The sequence below is a fragment of the Narcine bancroftii genome, chromosome 5, assembly GCF_036971445.1.
Source record: "Narcine bancroftii isolate sNarBan1 chromosome 5, sNarBan1.hap1, whole genome shotgun sequence".
Taxonomy (NCBI): domain Eukaryota; kingdom Metazoa; phylum Chordata; class Chondrichthyes; order Torpediniformes; family Narcinidae; genus Narcine; species Narcine bancroftii.
This window is the reverse complement of record NC_091473.1, coordinates 759045-778775: the sequence shown is the minus strand read 5'-3', so window position 1 is coordinate 778775 and position 19731 is coordinate 759045. Positions and strand designations below refer to the sequence as shown.

Sequence of the window (19731 nt, the reverse complement as noted above, 5' to 3'; positions counted from 1 at the left end):
CTCACTGGCAGGTGCTTTACTCTGTTGACCGACCAATGCGTGGTCAATGCGTGGCAACCAGCGGAGTAAGATCAAAAACAACAAAATTTCCAGGTGGAGAATCGAACTCTTTACCTTCAACAACGACATTCAGTACCAGCCTGGTAAACTCAATGACCCACCCGACGCCCTTTCCCGTGGGACCTGCGCCAGCATACAACTAGACAGGCTGAAGAGACTCCATGAGGAGCTCTGTCATCCGGAGGTCACCAGGTTCGCCCACTTTGTAAAGTCCCGCAATCTGCCCTATACGGTTGAGGAGATCTACTCCATGACCTGAGTCTGCCTAGTATGCGCTGAGTGCAAGCCCAACTTCTTCCGGCTCGAGAGGATCCACGTCATTAAAGCCACACGGCCCTTCGAACATCTCAGTGTGGACTTCAAGAGGCCCCTACCGTCGACGAACCATAACCCCTACATCCTCACAGTTATTGACGAGTACTCCCACTTCCCGTTCATTATTCCCTGCCTGGACATGACCGCCTCCACAGTCATAAACACTCTGCACAGCATCTTCGCCATTTTTGGGTACCCCAGTTACATCCATAGTGACCGGGAGTCCTCGTTTATGAATGTGGAGCTGAGGTAATATCTTCTGGAGCGTGGTATTGCTTCGAGCAGGACCACTAGCTACAACCTGCACGAAAGGGAGAATCCCACCGTCTGGAAAGCGATCATGCTTTCCCTCTGATCTAAAGGCCTCCCCACCACTCGCTGGTAGGACATCCTCCCAAACGGCCTACACTCCATCAGGTCTCTATTATGCACTGCCACCAATGCTAGCGAGACCAGCAGCACCTCGCAGATGACAATGGCAGCAGACTGGACCAGCCTACGGCCAACGACGACTGTGTACTAGATGAAACTGTGTGAGTGAACCCCAGCGATGATACTCCACCAGCTACCCCGATTCCGGCACCATGGCAATCACATTGGACAATCAGGCCTCCCGACCACTACAGCCCGTGAACATCGCATGCTATTTCCCCCCCTCCTTTTTTTACTCACTCCTAGATCAGTTCTTAAAGAAGGGGTGAATGTGATAGTATGGATGCCATCACCGATGTATATATTTGTATATATTTACATATAGTCGTAGTGATTGGCTGAGAGCCGTAGTCACGCTCACCGGCAGGTCATAAAGGGCTGCTCCTAACCAGACCCAGGTCATTCTGGACTGTTCGACCTCGATGTACTACGCTCTAGTCTTTTGCTAATAAAAGCCTTGGTTTGAGTCAACAAGTCTTTGAGTCATTCGATGCACTACAATGGTATTTGGAGTCTTGTGTGGAGCACAAACACACTTTTATTAGCTTAAAATTAACGGCTGGTATCTCCAGTGGTCTTCAGGTAAATTGGAAGTAAGGCGGGAAAACAGGGTTTATATCGGAACCGATGGGTGCAGAGCCAAGAGGAGGGCCCGGTTGTCTAATCTACCCATAGACAATGATTTGCAGTTCACTACATTCACTCCTTCCTTCAGAAGAGAATCTACGGGTGAAAAAACAGAGACCAAGTTCAGCAACACGAGCTTTTTACAATTATTTACAAGTTGAGTCTGTCTGGGGGCCTGGTTATTCTGGTCAAGTGCCTTAGTACTGGTGGACTTTGCTCTTCCAGAACTTCCTGTGGGTCTTGGATACTGGGACTCAGAGGGGGACTCATGGGTTCTGGATCTGATGGTTGCAGGGTCAGAACCATGTCGTGTGGAACCGTGCATGTGGTATTTAGAGGTTCCAGGTCTATTGTGGGCGTTGGGACCTCAGTTCCTGAAGTTGTCAGGTCTCCGACTGAGACCATGTCCTCCCTCCCATCCAGATATGCCACATAGGCATACATCAGGTTTGCGTGCAGTAGGTACACTCTCTCGACCAGCAGGACTGGTCCTAGTTTTGTGGGCCATGCTGGAAGAGTAATCCTGTCGTGGATTTCCTTGGGAATGCAAACATTAGTTCGTGAGGAGTCACATTGGTCACGATGCAGAGAAGTGATCTTATGGAGTGGAGCGTGGTGGGCAGAACCTCTTGCCAGCGTGAGTCTGGTAGGCCTTTAGACCGGGGTGGGGGGCCAGTTTTACAGCCTTCTAGACCATTGCATTCTCCTTTTCACCTTGTCTATTCTCCCGAGGGTTGTAGCTAGTCATCCTGTTTGAAGCGATGCCTCTTGCGAGCAGGTATTGGTGTAGCTCTTCGCTCATAAACGATAAGCCCGGTCACTATTAATATAGCTGGATACCCGAACATGGTAAAAATGGAGCACAGAGGTCTGATGACTGTGGTGGTGGAGGTGTCTGGGCAGGGGATGGCCAATGGAAAATGCGAGTACTCATTGATAATGTTAAGAAAGTAGACGTTTCCATTGGTGAAAGGAAGGGGCCCCTTGAAATCAACGCTGAGTCGTTTGAAGGGGCAGGAAGCTTTTATCAGGTGCATTTTTTCAAGATGGTAGAAGTGCAGTTTGCATTCAGCGCAGACCTGGCATGACCTGGCAGGTTGTGTGCCTTGACGAAGTGAGCCATGCGGGTGATGCTCAGGTGGCAGAGCTTGTCGTGGATTGGCTGCAACTGGCAGGTGTCTGCAGCAGCATAGTTTCCTCGGGATAGGACATCTGAAGGTTCATTGAGTGGACCTGGCCTACACACTATCTCATAGTTATAGGTGGAGACTTCGAACCTCCACCTCATGATCTTGTCACTTTATTTTACCCCTTTTTGTGTTAGAAGAAGCACGTGAGAAGGAAAATGGACCTTCTGGCACACCAGGACGGCAGAGAGAACACCATCTGGCAAGACCGATGGCCACCTCATACGTCGTGCAGTCCCTGATAACTGCATATCCCTTGGGATGAACTCGGGAGAGGAGGGCCAATCTCCGGAGGCTGTCAGAGTGTTAGACTTCTTGGATGGGCGTTAGGTAAGACTGGAATTCACCGTCTATGGGTAAATTAGATGAGCGGCCCCTCTTCTTGGCTCCACCCCCATCGGTCCCGCTATAAACCCTGTTTTCCCGCCTTACCTACAATTTACCTGAAGACCATTGTAGATATCAGAAGTGTGGGTCCCTGCTTCTCCACGCTGCTCAGCACTGCCACCTAACAAGGATCCTGCTTCAAAGATGTGAGAATGTGTGCCAGCAACAAGGAACACCAGGAGGAATGATACATTCTTTGATACTACCAGCAACAAGGAACACCAGGAGGAATGATACATTCTTTAATACTACCAGCAACAAGGAACACCAGGAGGAATGATACATTCTTTAATACTACCAGCAACAAGGAACACCAGGAGGAATGATACATTCTTCAATACTACCAGCAACAAGGAACACCAGGAGGAATGATACATTCTTCAATACTACCAGCAACAAGGAACACCAGGAGGAATTATACATTCTTTAATACTACCAGCAACAAGGAACACCAGGAGGAATGATACATTCTTCAATACTACCAGCAACAAGGAACACCAGGAGGAATGATACATTCTTCAATACTACCAGCAACAAGGAACACCAGGAGGAATGATACATTCTTTAATACTACCAGCAACAAGGAACACCAGGAGGAATGATACATTCTTCAATACTACCAGCAACAAGGAACACCAGGAGGAATGATACATTCTTCAATACTACCAGCAACAAGGAACACCAGGAGGAATGATACATTCTTCAATACTACCAGCAACAAGGAACACCAGGAGGAATTATACATTCTTTAATACTACCAGCAACAAGGAACACCAGGAGGAATGATACATTCTTTAATACTACCAGCAACAAGGAACACCAGGAGGAATGATACATTCTTCAATACTACCAGCAACAAGGAACACCAGGAGGAATGATACATTCTTCAATACTACCAGCAACAAGGAACACCAGGAGGAATGATACATTGCCTAATACTACTAGGACATGGAGTACCATATTTTGCAAGCATTATTATGTTGATGCACAGACCACTCCTGGGGAGCATGCTTAAAGTTGTGCCACAGGTGAATAGGGTGGTGAAGAGGGAACTCAGTATGCTTGCCTCCACAGGCTGAGTCATTGAGTATGAGTGTTTTGATGTCAAGTTGCAGCATGGTAGAACATTAGGCCTCAGTGAACAGCGAGCTCCTGCAGCAACTCAGCGGGCCAGTCAGCATCTGTGGGGAGAAAAGGTCAGTCAATATTTTAGGTCAGAGTTCATTAATGAGACCACAGAGTACTGTGTGCAGTTCTGGTTGCCACACCACTAGATGGATGTGGTGGCAACAGAGAGAGTGAGGAAGAGACTCACAGGATATTGCATGGAATAGAGGGCTATAGTTATCAGGAGAGAATGGACAGGCTGGGTTCATTCTCACTGGAACATAAGAGGCTGAGGTTTATAAAAATGATGTGGGACACAGATAGGGAAGGTGGACATGGTCTCTTTCCAAGGGCAGGTGCATTTTGGAATAGAGAACACCAATTCAAGTTGAAGGGTTGGGGGGGGGGGGGATATCGGAGATGCTCGGGGTACGTTTTTCCAAACAGAGAGTGGTGGTGGTTCAAGCTGCTGGAGGAAGCAGTGGAGACTGATACAATCACAACATACAAAAGGCATTTGTACAGGAAAATATTCATGGGGGAAAATGGGATTTATGTGGATAGGCAGCATGGGGAAGCTGGGCCAAAGGGCCTGTTTCTGCACTATACAGATCTAGGACCCCATTTTCCTCTATCTCCAGCACATCACCTCACCTCAGGTTAGAGCGTTGCAGTCTCACCCAGCACCTCCCAAACCCCCCAACCTCTCCCACCAAAAGGGACAAGGCCAGTGGGTGCAGGGCAACGCCACCACCTGCAGGTTCCCTTCCAGCTCTCACACCAGTCTGCAAGCAACAACACTGCTCAGTCTGAGAATATCCAGAATCCTCATCATGAAACAAGTGACTCAGCAAGAAATGATCCTGAATCCAATGATAAATGTTTTCCTTGCTTGGTACTCATTGATCTTCCTTGTAATGGTGATCCCACACCCTGTAAATTGTACTCCTTACAGGGCTCTATGAATATTTCTAATTGTTAAAACCTTGTGTGTTTTTTTTAAAACTCTTAGTTAATTTTGTGCCTGTCTCTTTAAGAGACTATTGTTTGCAGTGTTACCATAGTGACTATTATGTAATATGTCATAATATCCACCCATACTAATGGCTTGCTCATTATTCAATGAGATGTAGCACGATACAGCGTGAGCACGAGAAATTTGTCTTTGAATTTTTTGTCTCTTTAAATATCTCTAAAGTTTGAGCTTCTTTATATACTTTGTTATTCACCATTATGAAAGTCTTAATGCAAAGCTATGCAAAATGTTTATGTGTTTTATCAACAAATTTAAACTTCATAAAGTAACAGCCACAGAGTTAGATTTACTGGATTAAAGAGAGAGAAATTCAGGATATCGCAGCTCATGCTTTGGAAGATGATACTTTGAAATTAGGCTATTAGAATAAGGAAAGTGTCATCTATAATGTTAGAGATAACCTGTTAGACTGCTCACAAAAGAACCTGCTTCACTGCACGCAATGTGACACTGTCTGTAAGGAGTTTGAACATTCTCCCCATGACCTGCGTGGTTTTTCAACAGGCCTTCCGGTTTCCTTCCAAAAACGAATGGGAGTAATAAGTAAATTAGGGTATCTGAGCAACATGGGCTGGAAGGGCCTGTTACCCCGCTGTATGTCTAAATTTAAAAAAAAATCATGTCAATAATGACCTGCTCTAGATCAGCTTTTCTTCCTGCTCACTGGGTCTAAATCCTGGACCTCACTCTCCAACAGGGCTGTGTGGGCACCCTCACCAGAAATCTGGGGGGCAGTCCAGAGGAGGAGAGAAGATCAGCCATGAGAGAGGATTAAGGGCCCCGAGATCTATCCGTGCTCGCACTGTTCAGGAGGCCACTGTTCACCTCCATCCTTCTAGACCAATAGGAATCTTCAAATTCAAGTTTTTTTGTCATCCGATTGTACCAGTACAACCCAACAAAAAAAGCATTCTCCGGTCCACAGTGCATGTACACATGTACAGGCATAACATGCATACACACAAAAAAAATCACAAAACCTACAAACACATGTTAAAATAAATATTATTAATAAATAGTAGAGTCATTGGAAGTTTTAGCATTTCAAGAGTCATTCAGCTGTCTCACCGTCTAGGGGAAGAAGCTGTTTCTCAGCCTAGCAGTTCTGGCTCTGATACTCCTGTATCTCTTCCCCAATTGGAGTAGCTGCAAGATGCTGCATATGAGGTGGTTTTACAGCCCTCTTTAAACAATGATCTCAGTAAATTACATCATGGTGGGGGGGGGGGGGGTGGGAATAGTGGAGGGAGACCCCAGTGAACCTTTCTGTTGTTTTTATGGTCTCGTGGATTGACCTCAGATCTGATGGTCTAACACACACACACACACACACACACACACACACACACACACACACACACACACACACACACACACACACACACACACACACACACACAGAGTGATGCAACGGCCACGACACTCTCGGTAGACCTCCTGGAGAAAGTTGACAGGGTGGTGGCCTGTAGCCTCGCCCGCCTCAGCCTTCTCACTATATGCATTCACTGTTGCGCGTTCCTGATGAGTGAGATGTTATATGTCCAGGATAGATCACTGAGGAACTTTGTACTCTCCACTGCCAAGATATTAATGTGTAGTGAAGGGCGGTCACTCCTGAAGTCCACAATCATCTCCTTCGTCTTGTCCACATTGACACTCTGGTTATTACCGTCGCACCATGTCATGAGATTTTCCACCTCTTCTCTGTAGTGCGACTCGTCGTTGTTGCAGATGAGGCCGATGACTGTCATGTCATCTGCAAACCTGATGACCCTGTTGGAACTGGATCTGGTGATGCAGTCGGGGGTCAGTGGCATGACAGGAGTGGGCTGAGCACCCAGCCCTGAGATGCACCAGTGCTCATCGTTCTGTTAGGAAGCCTGGAATCCAATTACAGAGAGGGGGTGTGTTGAGTCCCAGTGAGGATGGCTTCTCCACTGGGGTATGATCATATTAAATGCCGTTGAAGTCCACAAACAGCAGCCTGGCGTATGAGGCATCATTCTCCGGGTAGGTCAGGACAGAGTGGAGGGTCAAGGGTAAGTCAGGACAGAGTGGAGGGTCAAGGCTAGGAGCATCATCAGTGGGACGGTTTTGTCTAGAGGCAAATTGTAATGAGTCCAGCATCTCTGGGAGGTGCATTTTGATGTGTTCTATCACCAGATGGTTGAAGTGAAGGATGGGGCCACAACTTTGGAAAACTTCCTGAAGAGGGGACACTGGAGGCCAGTACAATTACAACATTTCAAAGGCACTAGGACCGATCCTTGGAGACTAAAGAAAGAAGCAGAGAGAGAGAGAGAGAGAGAGAGAGAGAGAGAGAGAGAGAGAGAAAGGGGCCTAATGCAGGCAAATAGATGATGATAGATGGACATCCCAGTCAGCCAAAAGGGCTCATTTCTGTGCCGTCCAACTCAATGGTTCATGAAGAGTTTGCAGGAACTGCAAGCACCCAGTATTTACCTGCAATGCACCATAGAAACCAGGCCAGGTGTTAATGTGTTTTGGTTTGTGCCTTGGGTAAAATCATTCATGCTTTTTTTTAAAAACTTCCAACTTGTTGGAGGCAATTAGACAGCTTCCAACAAGTCAAAGCTCATTAATTTTGCTTGTAACTAGTGTTTACACCCATTGGAATATGACATGTGCTGACCCACTGCCTCTCTGGTCTGGTCAGCTGATCCCTGCACAATTCATTCCTGCTTCTTGCACAAGCTCTGCCCAGAACTTCATGGGTAATTGCAAAAGAGTAGGGCTTGCATTCCTCAGAGGCCTATCCCACCCATGTAGTCAGGAGTTTAGTATTTTTGAAGAGTCCCCTGCTGTTGCAACTAAGGAGCCACAGCAGAAAATCAGTGCCGGGCAAAATCCCATCAGGGTGACAATTATGAGATCGTTGTTAGTGGGCAGATAAATACTGGCCTCAAGACTCCATTGGATCTCAGACCCAGGATCTAGTTCAATGTTCATAGAACCACAGAACATTTCAGCACAGAAAAAGGCCTTTCTGCCCTTCTAGTCTGTCCCAAACTATTATTCTGCCTAGTCCCGTTGACCTCCATCCATCCATCCCCCTCCCATCCATGTACCTGTCCAAATGCTTCTAAATGTTAAAATTGAGCCCACATTCACCACATCCGCTGGCAGCTCGTTCCACACTCCCACCACTCTCTGTGAAGAAATTCCTTCAAAACTTTTCCCCTTTCACTCTTTAACCCATAAACTCTGGCTTGTATCTCAACCAGCCTCAGTGAAAAAAAGCCAACTTGCATTTAATCTGTCTATTCACCTCAATTTTAAACACCTCTATCAAATCTTCTCTCATTCTTCTACACTCCAGGGAATAAAGTCCTAACCGGTTTAACCTTGCCCTGGAACTCAGTTTTGAAGTCTGGGCAATACCCTAGTAAACCTTCTCTGACCTCTAAATTTTATGGATATTTTTCACATTTAAGTGACCAAAACTACACACAATATTCCAAATTTGGCCTCACCATACAAACATAACATCCCAAATCCTAAACTTAATATTTTGATTTATGAAGGCCAATATGCCAAAACATCTCTTTACAACCCGATCCACCTGTGACACCACTTTTAGGGAATTATGTATCTGTATTCCCAGATCCCTCGATCCTACCGCACTTCTCAGTGCCCTACCATTCAAAGCAATGCACTGTCCCACCAAAGCTACCCATAAATTGGAGGAAACACACCTGATTTTCCATCTGGGCAATCTCCAGCCGGATAGCATTAACATCAACATTAACAGCGCTCCCCCTTCAACCCCCCCCCCCCACCACTTCACAGCTCTCCCCTTCACCCCCTCTCTCCCTCTTCCCTCTCTCTCTCTCCCTCTCTCCCTCAACCCTCTCTCCCCTTCACCCCTCAGGATAACAGAGAAAGGAGGCTCCCCTTCACCCCTTCTCTCCCCTTCACCCCCTCTCTCCCCTTCACTCCCTCTCTCCCCCTCTCCCCCTCCCTCCCTTCACCACCTCTCTCCCCTTCACCACTCTCTCCCCTTCACCCCCTCTCTCCCCTTCACCCCTTCACTCCCCTCTCATCCCCTCATCCCCCTCATCCCCTCTCCCACGCTCCCCTTCACCCCCTTGTCCACCCCCCTCTCCCAAGGGGAATCAAAGAGAGCCCTCACCCCCTTGTCACCCCCCTCTCTCCCCTTCACCCCCCTCTCTCCCCTTCACACCCCTTTCTCACCCCCTCTCTCCCCTTCACACTCTCTCCCTTTCACTCCCCTCTCTCCCCTTCATCCCCCTCTCTCCCCTTCACCCCCTCAGGCCCCAGGCTCTCCCCTTCAGCCCCCCTCTCTCCACTCTCTCCCCTTCACCCCTTCACACCCCTTTCTCCTTCACCCCCTCTCCCCTTCACACTCCTCTCTCCTTTCACTCCCTCTCTCCCCTTCATCCCCCTCTCTCCCTTCACCCCCTCTGCCTCAGCCCCCTTCACCCCCTCTCTCCACTCTCTCCCTTCACCCCTCTCTCCCCTCTCTCCATTCACCCCCTCCAGAAAAGAGATAAATAAGAGAACAAGGTCTCTCCCTCTCTCTCCCCTTCACCCCCTCTCTCCCCACTCTCTCGCCCCTTCACCCCACTCTCTCCCTCTCTCCCCTTCACCCCCTCTCTCCCAATTCTTCTCTGCCCTTCACCCCCTCTCTCTCCCTTCACCCCCTCTACTCTTCACCCCCTCTCTCCACTTCACCCCCTCTCCCCTTCACCCCCTCTCCCCTTCACCCCCTCTCCCCTTCACCCCCTCTCTCCCTTCACCCCCCTTTTCCCTTCACCCCCCTTTTCCTTCACCCCCCTCTTTCCCTTCACTGCCTCCCTCCCTTCACCCCCCTCCCTACCCTTCACCCCCCTCCCTCCATCCCCACAACACCCTCACCTCCCCCCTTCACCTCCCCTTCACACCCTCACCCCACATACAGCCCCACTTCACACCGCCTTCACCCACTCACCCCCTTCACCCCTCATCACCCCCTAACCCCACCACCCCTTCACCCCCCTTCACACCCCCTTATCCCCTTCACACCCCCTTCTCTCCGCCTCACCCTTTCACCCCCTCTCTTCCCCCAACTCCCCCCTCTCTCCCTCCAACTCTTCCCGCTCTCTCCCCCTAACTCTCCCCCCTCCCCCCAACTCTTCCCACTCTCTCCCCCAACTCCCCCCTCTCTCCCCTCAACTCTTCCCCCCTCTCTCCCCCCAACTCTTCTCCCCAACTCTTACACCCTCTCTCCCCTTCCCTCTCCCCCTTTCCCCCTCCCCTATCTCCCCCCACCCCCCAACTCTTCCCCCCCTCCCACCTCCCCAACTCTTTCCCCCTCCCTGTTCCCCCCTCCTCCCCTCTCCCTCTTCCCTCCCATCTCCCCTCTCCCCCTCTCCCCCTCCACCCAACTCTTCCTCCCCTCCCCACCTCTCCCCAACTCTTCCTCCCCCTCCCCCTCCCCTCTCCCCAACTCTGGCCGAGGCCCCAACCTCTCCCCTGGCCCCAAACCTCTCCACCGGCCCCAACCCTTCCCTTCTTTTCCCCTGGCCACAACCCCTCCCCCGGCCCCAACTCCAACCCCATTCCCAGACCCAAACCCAGCCCCAACCCCAACCCTTCCCCTGGCCCAACTCCGACCCTTCCCCTGGCCCCAACCCCAACCTTCCCTTGGCCCCAACCCCAACCTTGGCCCCAACCCCAACCCTTCCCCCAGCCCCAACCCCAACCCCAACCACAACACAGGCCCCAACCCCAACCCCAACCACAACACAGGCTCCAACCCCAACCCCAACTCTTCCCCCGGGCCCAACCCCAACCCTACCCCCGGCCCGAACCCCAACCCTTCCCCCGACCCCAACCCCAACCCCAACCACAACACAGGCCCAACCCCAATTTTCCTGGCACCAACCCCAATGCTTCCCCCGGCCCCCCAACCCCAACACTTCCCCCGGCCCAGACCCCAACAACAACTCTTCCCCCGGCCCTGACCCCAACCCCGAACCTGACCCCAACTCTTCCCCTGGCCCCGACTCAAACTCTTCCCCCCGGCCCCAACACTTTCCTCAGCCTCAACCCCACCCCAACCCCAAATCATCCCCCAGCCCCGGCCCCAATCCCAACCCCAAATCATCCCCCAGCCCCAACCCCAACTCTTCCCCTGACCCCAGCCACAGCACCAGCACCATCCCCAACTCATGCCCCAGCCCCAACCCCAACACCAACCCCAACCCCAACACCAACTCCAACTCTTCCCCCAGCCACGACCCCAAATCTTCCCCCGGCCCCGTCCCCATCCCCAATCTTCCCCCGGCCCCAACGTTTCCCCGGCCCCAACTCTTCCCCCGGCCCCAACCCCAACCCCAACCACAACTCCAACCCTTCCCCTGGCCCCAACCCCGGCCCCAACCCTTCCCCCGGCCCCAGCCCCAGCCCCAGCCCCAGCCCCAGCCCCAGCCCCAGCCCCGGCCCGACCCGACCCTTCCCCTGGCTCCAACCCCAACCCCAACTCCAACTCCAACCCCAACCCTTCCTCCATCCCCAGCCCCAACCCTTCCCCCGGTCCCAGCCCCGGCCCCAACCCTTCCCCCGGCCCCAGCCCCAGCCCCAGCCCCAGCCCCAGCCCCGGCCCGACCCGACCCTTCCCCTGGCTCCAACCCCGACCCTTCCCTCGGCCCGACCCCGACCCTTCCCTCGGCCCCGACCCCGACACCGACCCTTCCCCCGGCCCTGATCCCAACACCAGCCCCAACCCCAATCCTTCACCCAGCCCCGACCCCAACCCCAGCCCCAACCCCAATCCTTCCCCCAGCCCCAACCCCAATCCTTCCCCCAGCCCCAAACCCAACCCAAACCCCAACCCCAACCCTTTTCCCAACCCTGACCCAACCCCAGCACCAACCCAAACCCAATCCTTCCCCCAGCCCCAACCCCAACTCCAACCCAAACACCGCAGCCCCAACCCCAACCCTTCCCCCAGTCCCAAACCCAACCCTTCCCCCAGTCCCAAACCCCAACCCCAAACCTTCCCCGACACCGACCCCAACCCTTCCCCCAGTCCCAACCCCAACCCCCCAGCCCCAACCCCAACCCTTCCCCCAGCCCCAACCCCAACCCCAACCCTTCCCCCAGCCCCAACCCCAACCCTTCCCCCAGCCCCAACCCCAACCCTTCCCCCAGCCCCAACCCCAACCCCAACCCTTCCCCCAGCCCCAACCCCAACCCCAGCCCCAACCCCTACTCCAACCCCAACCCTAACCCCAACCCCAACCCCTACTCCAACCCCAACCCCTACTCCAACCCCAACCCCTACTCCAACCCCAACCCCTACTCCAACCCCAACCCTTCCCCCAGCCCCAACCCCAACTCCAACTCCAACCCCAATTCCAACTCCAACCCTTCCCCCTGCCCCAACCCCCCCAACCCCAACCCTTCCCCCAGCCCCAACCCATCCCCCAGCCCCAACCCCAACCCCAACCCTTCCCACAGCCCCAACCCCAATGCCAACCCTTCCCCCAGTCCCAAACCCAACAACCCTAACCCTTTCCCCAACCCTGACCCTTCCTCCGGCCCCGACCCCTCCCCCGGCCCCAAGCCCTCCCCCGGCCCCAAGCCCTCCCCCGGCCCCAAGCCCTCCCCCGGCCCCAAGCCCTCCCCCGGCCCCAAGCCCTCCCCTGGCCCCTACCCCAACTCTTCCTCCGGCCCCAAGCCCAACTCTTCCCCCGGCCCCAAGCCCAACTCTTCCCCCGGCTCCTACCCCAACTCTTCCCCCCTGTTCACCCAGCCATCCCTCCTCTTCCTGCTTACTGCTGTTCCCCCTCCCTTCTCCACCATTCCTCCCCCTAATCTTTTATTCAAACACCTGCTGGCATTTTTCCATCCCTTGATAAAAACATCAGTTCTGTACTTTAACCTTTGCTATAAAAAGGTCACTGACCCGCTGCATTTTCCAGCATTGTGTTTTTACTTTTATAAAAAGTTTATTGTCTTGTACATTGTACGATCCTAACTTGCTGCAGCCAAACAAGTGCTTGTAAAAAAAACCAACAATATGCAGAAAGAGAGACAGCAAGTACAAAAAATAGGCAGATAATAATTATTCACAGTGATCGTAGTTCAGGAAAGAAAAGTGACTTTGCCATTGGGCAGACAATCCTTTTAAGGTGTTGTCAAGATCTATTCCTGTCCTGAGTGTGCACACCTATCCGAGACCACCCCCTCTGCGTCTTGCACGCCAAGGAAGAAAGCCCCAGCCTGCTCAAACCAAACAACTCCAAAAGGTCATCTTCATAGTAGCTCCCACAGAACAGACACAAGTCCCAGTCGTCCAGAGAACAGATGATCATCTGCTGATCGGATGCTGGTGGGGGTTGGGAGGCCAGTCTCTGACACCACCCACCCACACTCCCCATGGATATAAACATTGGCAGAGATGTGAAGCATTACTCACTTTACCCCTTCCTTGTTAAAGTGAACAACCTGGGAGTAAATCAGCAGAGAATTTATTTCAAAATTGTTCATTGCCCTAATTTAGTTAATAGGGTCAATTAATTATACAATGGGGAGGCATATTTCTAATTTAAACCTTCAGTCCCTGTGATTCTTTCAATTAACCCTTGTCACTGTTCATCCTAATAATATCATTGGGCTTAACCTGGGCAGTAGGATCTGAGAGGAAATATCAACGAAACCAACTCCCTGCAGTTCGACAGTGGGAATCGTCTGCTCCGAGGCAGTTTATGAGCATTATTGCTGCAGGATTAGCTTTGAGGAAGAACTCAGGCACCATCTGTGGAGCGAGAACCCAGTCAGCAGTTTAGAGGAAGGGTCCCTGAGCCGCAGCTTTGGAGAGTTGTACAGCACGGACGGAGACCCTGCGACCTAGCCCCTTCATGCTGACCAAGTCGTCTCCCTGAGCTAGTCCCATCTCAACCTCTCCTCTCTGCGAACATGTTAAAATGTCTTTTAAACGTTGTGGGTGTCCCTGCCTTTATCATTTCCTCTGGCCGCTCCTTCCTTGCATTTACCACCCTCTGTGTGGAAAATGGACCCCCGCGGGTCTCTTTGAAATATTTCCCTCTCACCTGAACCCCATACCCTCTAGTTTTAGACTCCCTTCCAATGGGAAAGAGGCTGTTAACCTCCCCCCTCCCCCTCCCCCTCCCCCCCATGATTTTATAAACCTCAGCCTCCTACACACCAGGGAGAAAAAGCCCTAGCTTCTCCAGCCTCTCACTAGAACTTGTTTTTGTTTCAGATTCCAGAATCTTCAGCTCTATTTGTTTTCCAATTTAGCAGGGATTTCTTGCTCCTGGGTCATGAATTGAAAATTAAAAGTCAGCGTACAGATACATGGACGGGAGGGTGTTCCTTCAGAGCCAACTGGGTTACTGGGCGGCACGGTTAGCTCAACACTGTTACAGCACCAAAGACCCAGGTTCAAATCTGTTGCTGTCTGGAAGGAGTTTACATTCTCCTTGTGACTGAATGGGTTTCCTCCAGGTGCTGCGGTTTCCTTCCTCAAAACGTACAGGGGTTGCAGGTGTAAGTGGGTGACACAGGCCTGTAGGTTAGAAGGGCTGTATGTCTAATTTAAAAAATGGATGTAGTTCCTTCTGTGTATGGGCAGATATGTGTGGAGTGACTCTCGAGCCTGGTTTGTACTAATGCTGCAGGGAGATGACCTTTCTTCAGACAAAAACACCCAACCTGATACTCAGCTGGACTGTGTCAGGTTAGCCTTGTGTCACAGGGGAAGGGGGAAGGGGGCAGGAAGAGTCCGTACAAGGGCTACCCTATAAGAGGCAGTGCAGGGACGGTCTACAGGTGATGGAGCAGTATCTGTTGGGACCTGGTAAACTAAGGACCTGAACAAAACTCCAGCTTCATCAACTTCTATCAGGTCTTACGCAGCTCCAATGCACTAGAGAAAACAACCAAAATTTGTCTAACCTCTCCCCATAACTAATAGAGTAAATCCCCTGGTATCCAGCACCTATGGGATTGGTAGATGCCAGATAAGTGAATTTTCCAGTGTGTTGCATGGATTGGTGAACTAACGGCGAGGCTTGCCAAGCTTAAATTTCTGTTTTTTTAAAATCATATAACCATATAACCACTTACAGCGCGGAAACAGGCCATATCGGCCCTTCAGGTCTGTGCCGGTTCACTTGAACAACTCCACTAGTTGCCCCTCCCACTCTCCGCCCATAACCCTCCAACCCCCTCACATCCACGTACACATCCAACCTTCTCTTAAATAACAGAAAGGATCCTGCCGCAACTATCTCCTCTGGAAGATCATTTCATTCTGCTACCACTCTCTGAGTGAAGAAGCATCCTCTAACATTTCTCCTAAAGTTTTGCCCCCTCACCCTTAACTTATGCCCTCTTGTTCCAACCTCCCCTGCCCTCAGGGGAAAGTGTCTACTCACATCTAGTCTATCTATTCCCTTCATAATTTTAAATACCTCTATCAAATCCCCTCTCAACCGTCTATGTTCCAAGGTTTTTTTTGCCGGTTGCTTGAATTCCAGATAGCAAGGGTTTTACTGTACTCTCCAATCCAGGCAATATCCCCCACAGGGAACCTCTTCTTCATGCTCTCTAAAACCTCCACATCTTCTTGTAATGGGGTCCAGAACTGCACCCAATAATCCATGTGTCCTGATCAATGTTTTATGCAGCTGCAATGTAACTTCCTGGCTTGACCTCAGTGCCCCAACCGACGTTGTCAAGTATGACCTATGCCTTCTTCATCGTCCTCTCCAATCACATGACTACATTGTTCTTTCCAGAAAACAAAAGGACATTGCTGCAGTAGATTCACCTCACAATACAGGCAGCATTGTTTCCCATCCATGCACTGCCTGGTTCTATCTCCAATCAAAGATACACAAACTTAATTATTTGGGTAGAGCCATTGTTTCTGCATGCTCCTGCCCCACCAGGTATCATCTTACCTCAACTCCAATTTCTCCCCACTAATATTCATGATACCTCACATGCCCTGCATCTCTTCAATGACTTCCAAATCCCTGAACTGGACCGCCTCATTTTCACTAAGGACGTCTAATCCCTTTACAACTCCATCCCCCATATAGAAGGTCTCAAAACCCTTCGTTGACAAGAGACCCAACCAGTCCCCCTCCACCACCACCCTGCATCGCTTGGCAGAACTTGTTTACACTCTTAATAGCTTCTCCTTTGACTCATCCCACTTTCTCTAGTTAAAAGGAGTAGCCATGGGTACCCACATGGGTCCCAGCTACGTCTGCCTGTTTGTAGGCTTTATGGAGAAATCCATGCTACAAGCCAACACGGGCAAGGCCCCCAACTCTTCCTCTGCTATATAGATGACTACATCGGGGCTGCCTCATCCCGTGATGAGCTCGTCAACTTCACTTTGCTGCTGAAGAATTAATAAGGGAAGGTAATGGAATAGAGAGAATAAGGAGGGAATTAAAAGAGTGACCTTTGTGACATATGAAAAGTGAAATCTTTTCTGGGGGGGGCTGGGTGGGGGAAAAGAGCGGTCACTGCAAAATCAGTTGACGCTTGCGAGTGGATTCGCAAATCCAAATGGAGAGGGGAGATGTGGTTGTCCGACAAGGGATAAAGGACAACTCAGGAGGGGAAGGGGAGATTGGGGATAAAGAAGATAGAAATAGGAGAATAAGGAAAATGTTGGATGTTGTAGGAATGTTGTCTGGTAAAGAGTTGAAAATAAGAAAACAGAAATGGAAAAGGAGGAAAGCTAATGATGGAAAAACGGAAAGAGAAGATAAACAAAATATGAAATGGCTATGCTGAACTATATGACTTTAAATATTAATGGAATACATAACCAAATTAAAAGGAAGAAACTACTAAATTTACTGAAAAAGGAAAAAATAGATATAGCATTTGTCCAAGAAACGCACTTAACTGAATTGGAGCACAAGAAATTAAAGAGAGATTGGGTAGGACACGTAACAGCAGCATCGTATAATTCAAAAGCAAGAGGAGTGGCTATATTAATTAGCAAAAATGTGCCATTTAAAATAGAAGAGGAAATAATAGATCCAGCAGGGAGATATGTTATGATAAAATGTCACATATATTCGGAGCTTTGGAATCTACTTAATATATATTCACCTAACGAAGAAGATCAAAAGTTTATGCAAGATATATTTTTGAAGGTAGCTAATACTCAAGGGAACATACTAATAGGAGGGGATTTCAATCTGAATTTGGATCCAAATATGGATAAAACGGGGAAAAAAATTAACAGGAAGAACAAAGTAACCAAATTTATAATTAAATCAATGCAAGAAATGAAACTTGTGGACATATGGAGGAAACAAAACCCAAAAGAAAAGGAATACTCATACTACTCGACTAGACATAAAACATACTCAAGAATAGACCTATATTTGTTATCAGCTAGTATGCAGGATAGAGTAAGAAAAACAGAATATAAAGCGAGAATGCTATCGGATCATTCACCCTTAATACTGACAGTAAAGCTAGAGGACATCCCTCCAAGAATGTATAGATGGAGATTAAACCCCATGCTACTTAAAAGACAGGATTTTAGAGAATTTATTGAAAAACAATTAAAAATGTACTTTGAAGTAAATACGGAATCAGTGGAAGATAAGTTTATACTATGGGACGCAATGAAAGCATTCATTAGAGGACAAATAATAAGTTATGCAACCAAGATGAAGAAGGACTATAATCAGGAAACAGAGCAGTTGGAAAGGGAAATAATAAACATAGAAAAAAAATTAGCAATAAAGGAAGATACAACCAAAAGAAGAGAATTGGCGGATAAAAAAATAAAATATGAAACATTACAAACATATAAGGTGGAGAAGAATATAATGAAGACAAAACAGAAATATTATGAACTAGGTGAAAAAACACACAAAATCTTAGCATGGCAGCTTAAGACAGAGCAAACTAAGAAAATGGTATTGGCAACAAGGAAAAAAGACAAACAAATTACATATAATCCAAAAGAAATTAAGGAAAACTTCAGAGAATTCTATGAACAATTATACCAAACTGAAAACGAAGGGAAAGAAGGGAAAATAGATGAATTTTTGACTAAAATTGAACTACCAAAACTACAAATAGAGGAACAAAATAAATTAACAGAACCATTTGGAACAGTAGAAATACAAGAGATAATAAAAAATTTACCAAATAATAAGACACCAGGAGAGGATGGACTCCCAATAGAATTCTACAAAACATTTAAAGATCTAATAATACCGCCCCTCCTGGATGTAATCAACCAGATTGATGAGACACAAAACTTACCAGATTCATGTAAAACAGCAATAATTACAGTGATACTAAAACAAGGGAAAGATCCACTCTCACCAGCGTCATATAGACCAATATCTCTGCTAAACACAGATTATAAGATAATAGCTAAACTATTAGCAAACAGATTAGCAGAACAGGTACCGAAATGGTAAATTTAGACCAAACTGGATTTATCAAAAAAAGACGCACAACAGACAATATTTGTAAATTTATTAACTTAATTCATGCAGTAGAAGGAAATAAAGCACCGGCAGTAGCAGTTGCTTTAGACGCAGAGAAGGCCTTCGACAGAGTAGAATGGAATTACTTGTTCAAAGTATTGCAAAAATTCAGTTTACCGGAGAAGTATATTAATTGGATTAAAGCATTATATAAGGGACCATTAGCGAAAGTGACAGTAAATGGACATGTATCAAAGCAATTTAACTTAAGCAGGTCAACGCGGCAGGGATGCCCACTATCACCATTATTGTTTGCGCTAGCTATAGAACCACTAGCAGAATCGATAAGAATAGATAATAATATAAAAGGAATAAAAATAAAAGACAGGGAATATAAAATCAGTCTATTTGCGGATGATGTGATAGTGTACTTAACAGAACCAGAACTATCAATAAAAGAACTATATAAGAAATTGAAGGAATATGGAGAAGTGTCGGGATACAAGATAAACGTAAATAAAAGTGAAGCAATGCCTATGAATAATGCGGATTTCTCAAAATTTAAAGAGGAATCCCCATTCAGATGGCAAATGCAGGCAATAAGATACCTAGGTGTGCAAATAAACAAAAATCTAGGCCAATTATATAAACTCAATTACAATCCACTAATGAAAAAATTACAGGACGATTTAGAGCATTGGAAAGAGCTACCACTAACACTGATAGGAAGGATAAACTGTATTAAAATGAACATTTTTCGAAGGATACTATACTTATTTCAGGCATTGCCAATACAACTGACAGAAAAATTCTTCAAAGAGTTAAAGAAAATAATAAGGAGATTTTTATGGAGAGGGGGGAAACCGAGGATAGCACTAGATAAATTAACAGAATGGTATAAACAAGGAGGCTTACAATTGCCAAACTTCAAAAATTATTATAGAGCCGCACAATTAAGGTACCTATCAGATTTTTATCAAACAAGGGAAAAACCAGACTGGACGAGACTAGAATTAGATAAAATAGGGGAAAAGATACCTGAACACATATTATATAAATGGGACGAAAAATTGGTACAACATAGAACTTCTCCAGTATTACACCA

At 48.4% G+C, this 19731-nt stretch overlaps 1 protein-coding gene across 3 annotated transcripts in view; it reads right to left on the bottom strand.

The window, feature by feature from the left end:
- Positions 1-1322: 1322 nt before the first annotated feature.
- The window catches only part of LOC138763017 (uncharacterized), a 145846-nt gene continuing 127437 nt past the window's right edge, over positions 1323-19731 (bottom strand). For 2 of the 3 annotated variants that reach the window (XR_011357285.1, XR_011357286.1), the window contains exons 4-5: positions 4075-4189; positions 1323-1530 (exon numbers count right to left, since the gene is read on the bottom strand). Coding sequence is in view for 1 of the 3 variants with exons in the window: in XM_069936510.1 (XP_069792611.1) it covers positions 4143-4189 (47 nt within the window). In the remaining 2 variants the exon portion in view is untranslated. Of the gene's footprint in view, positions 1531-3018; positions 4190-19731 lie in introns of those variants that run through there. The other variant, XM_069936510.1, reaches the window with a different exon arrangement.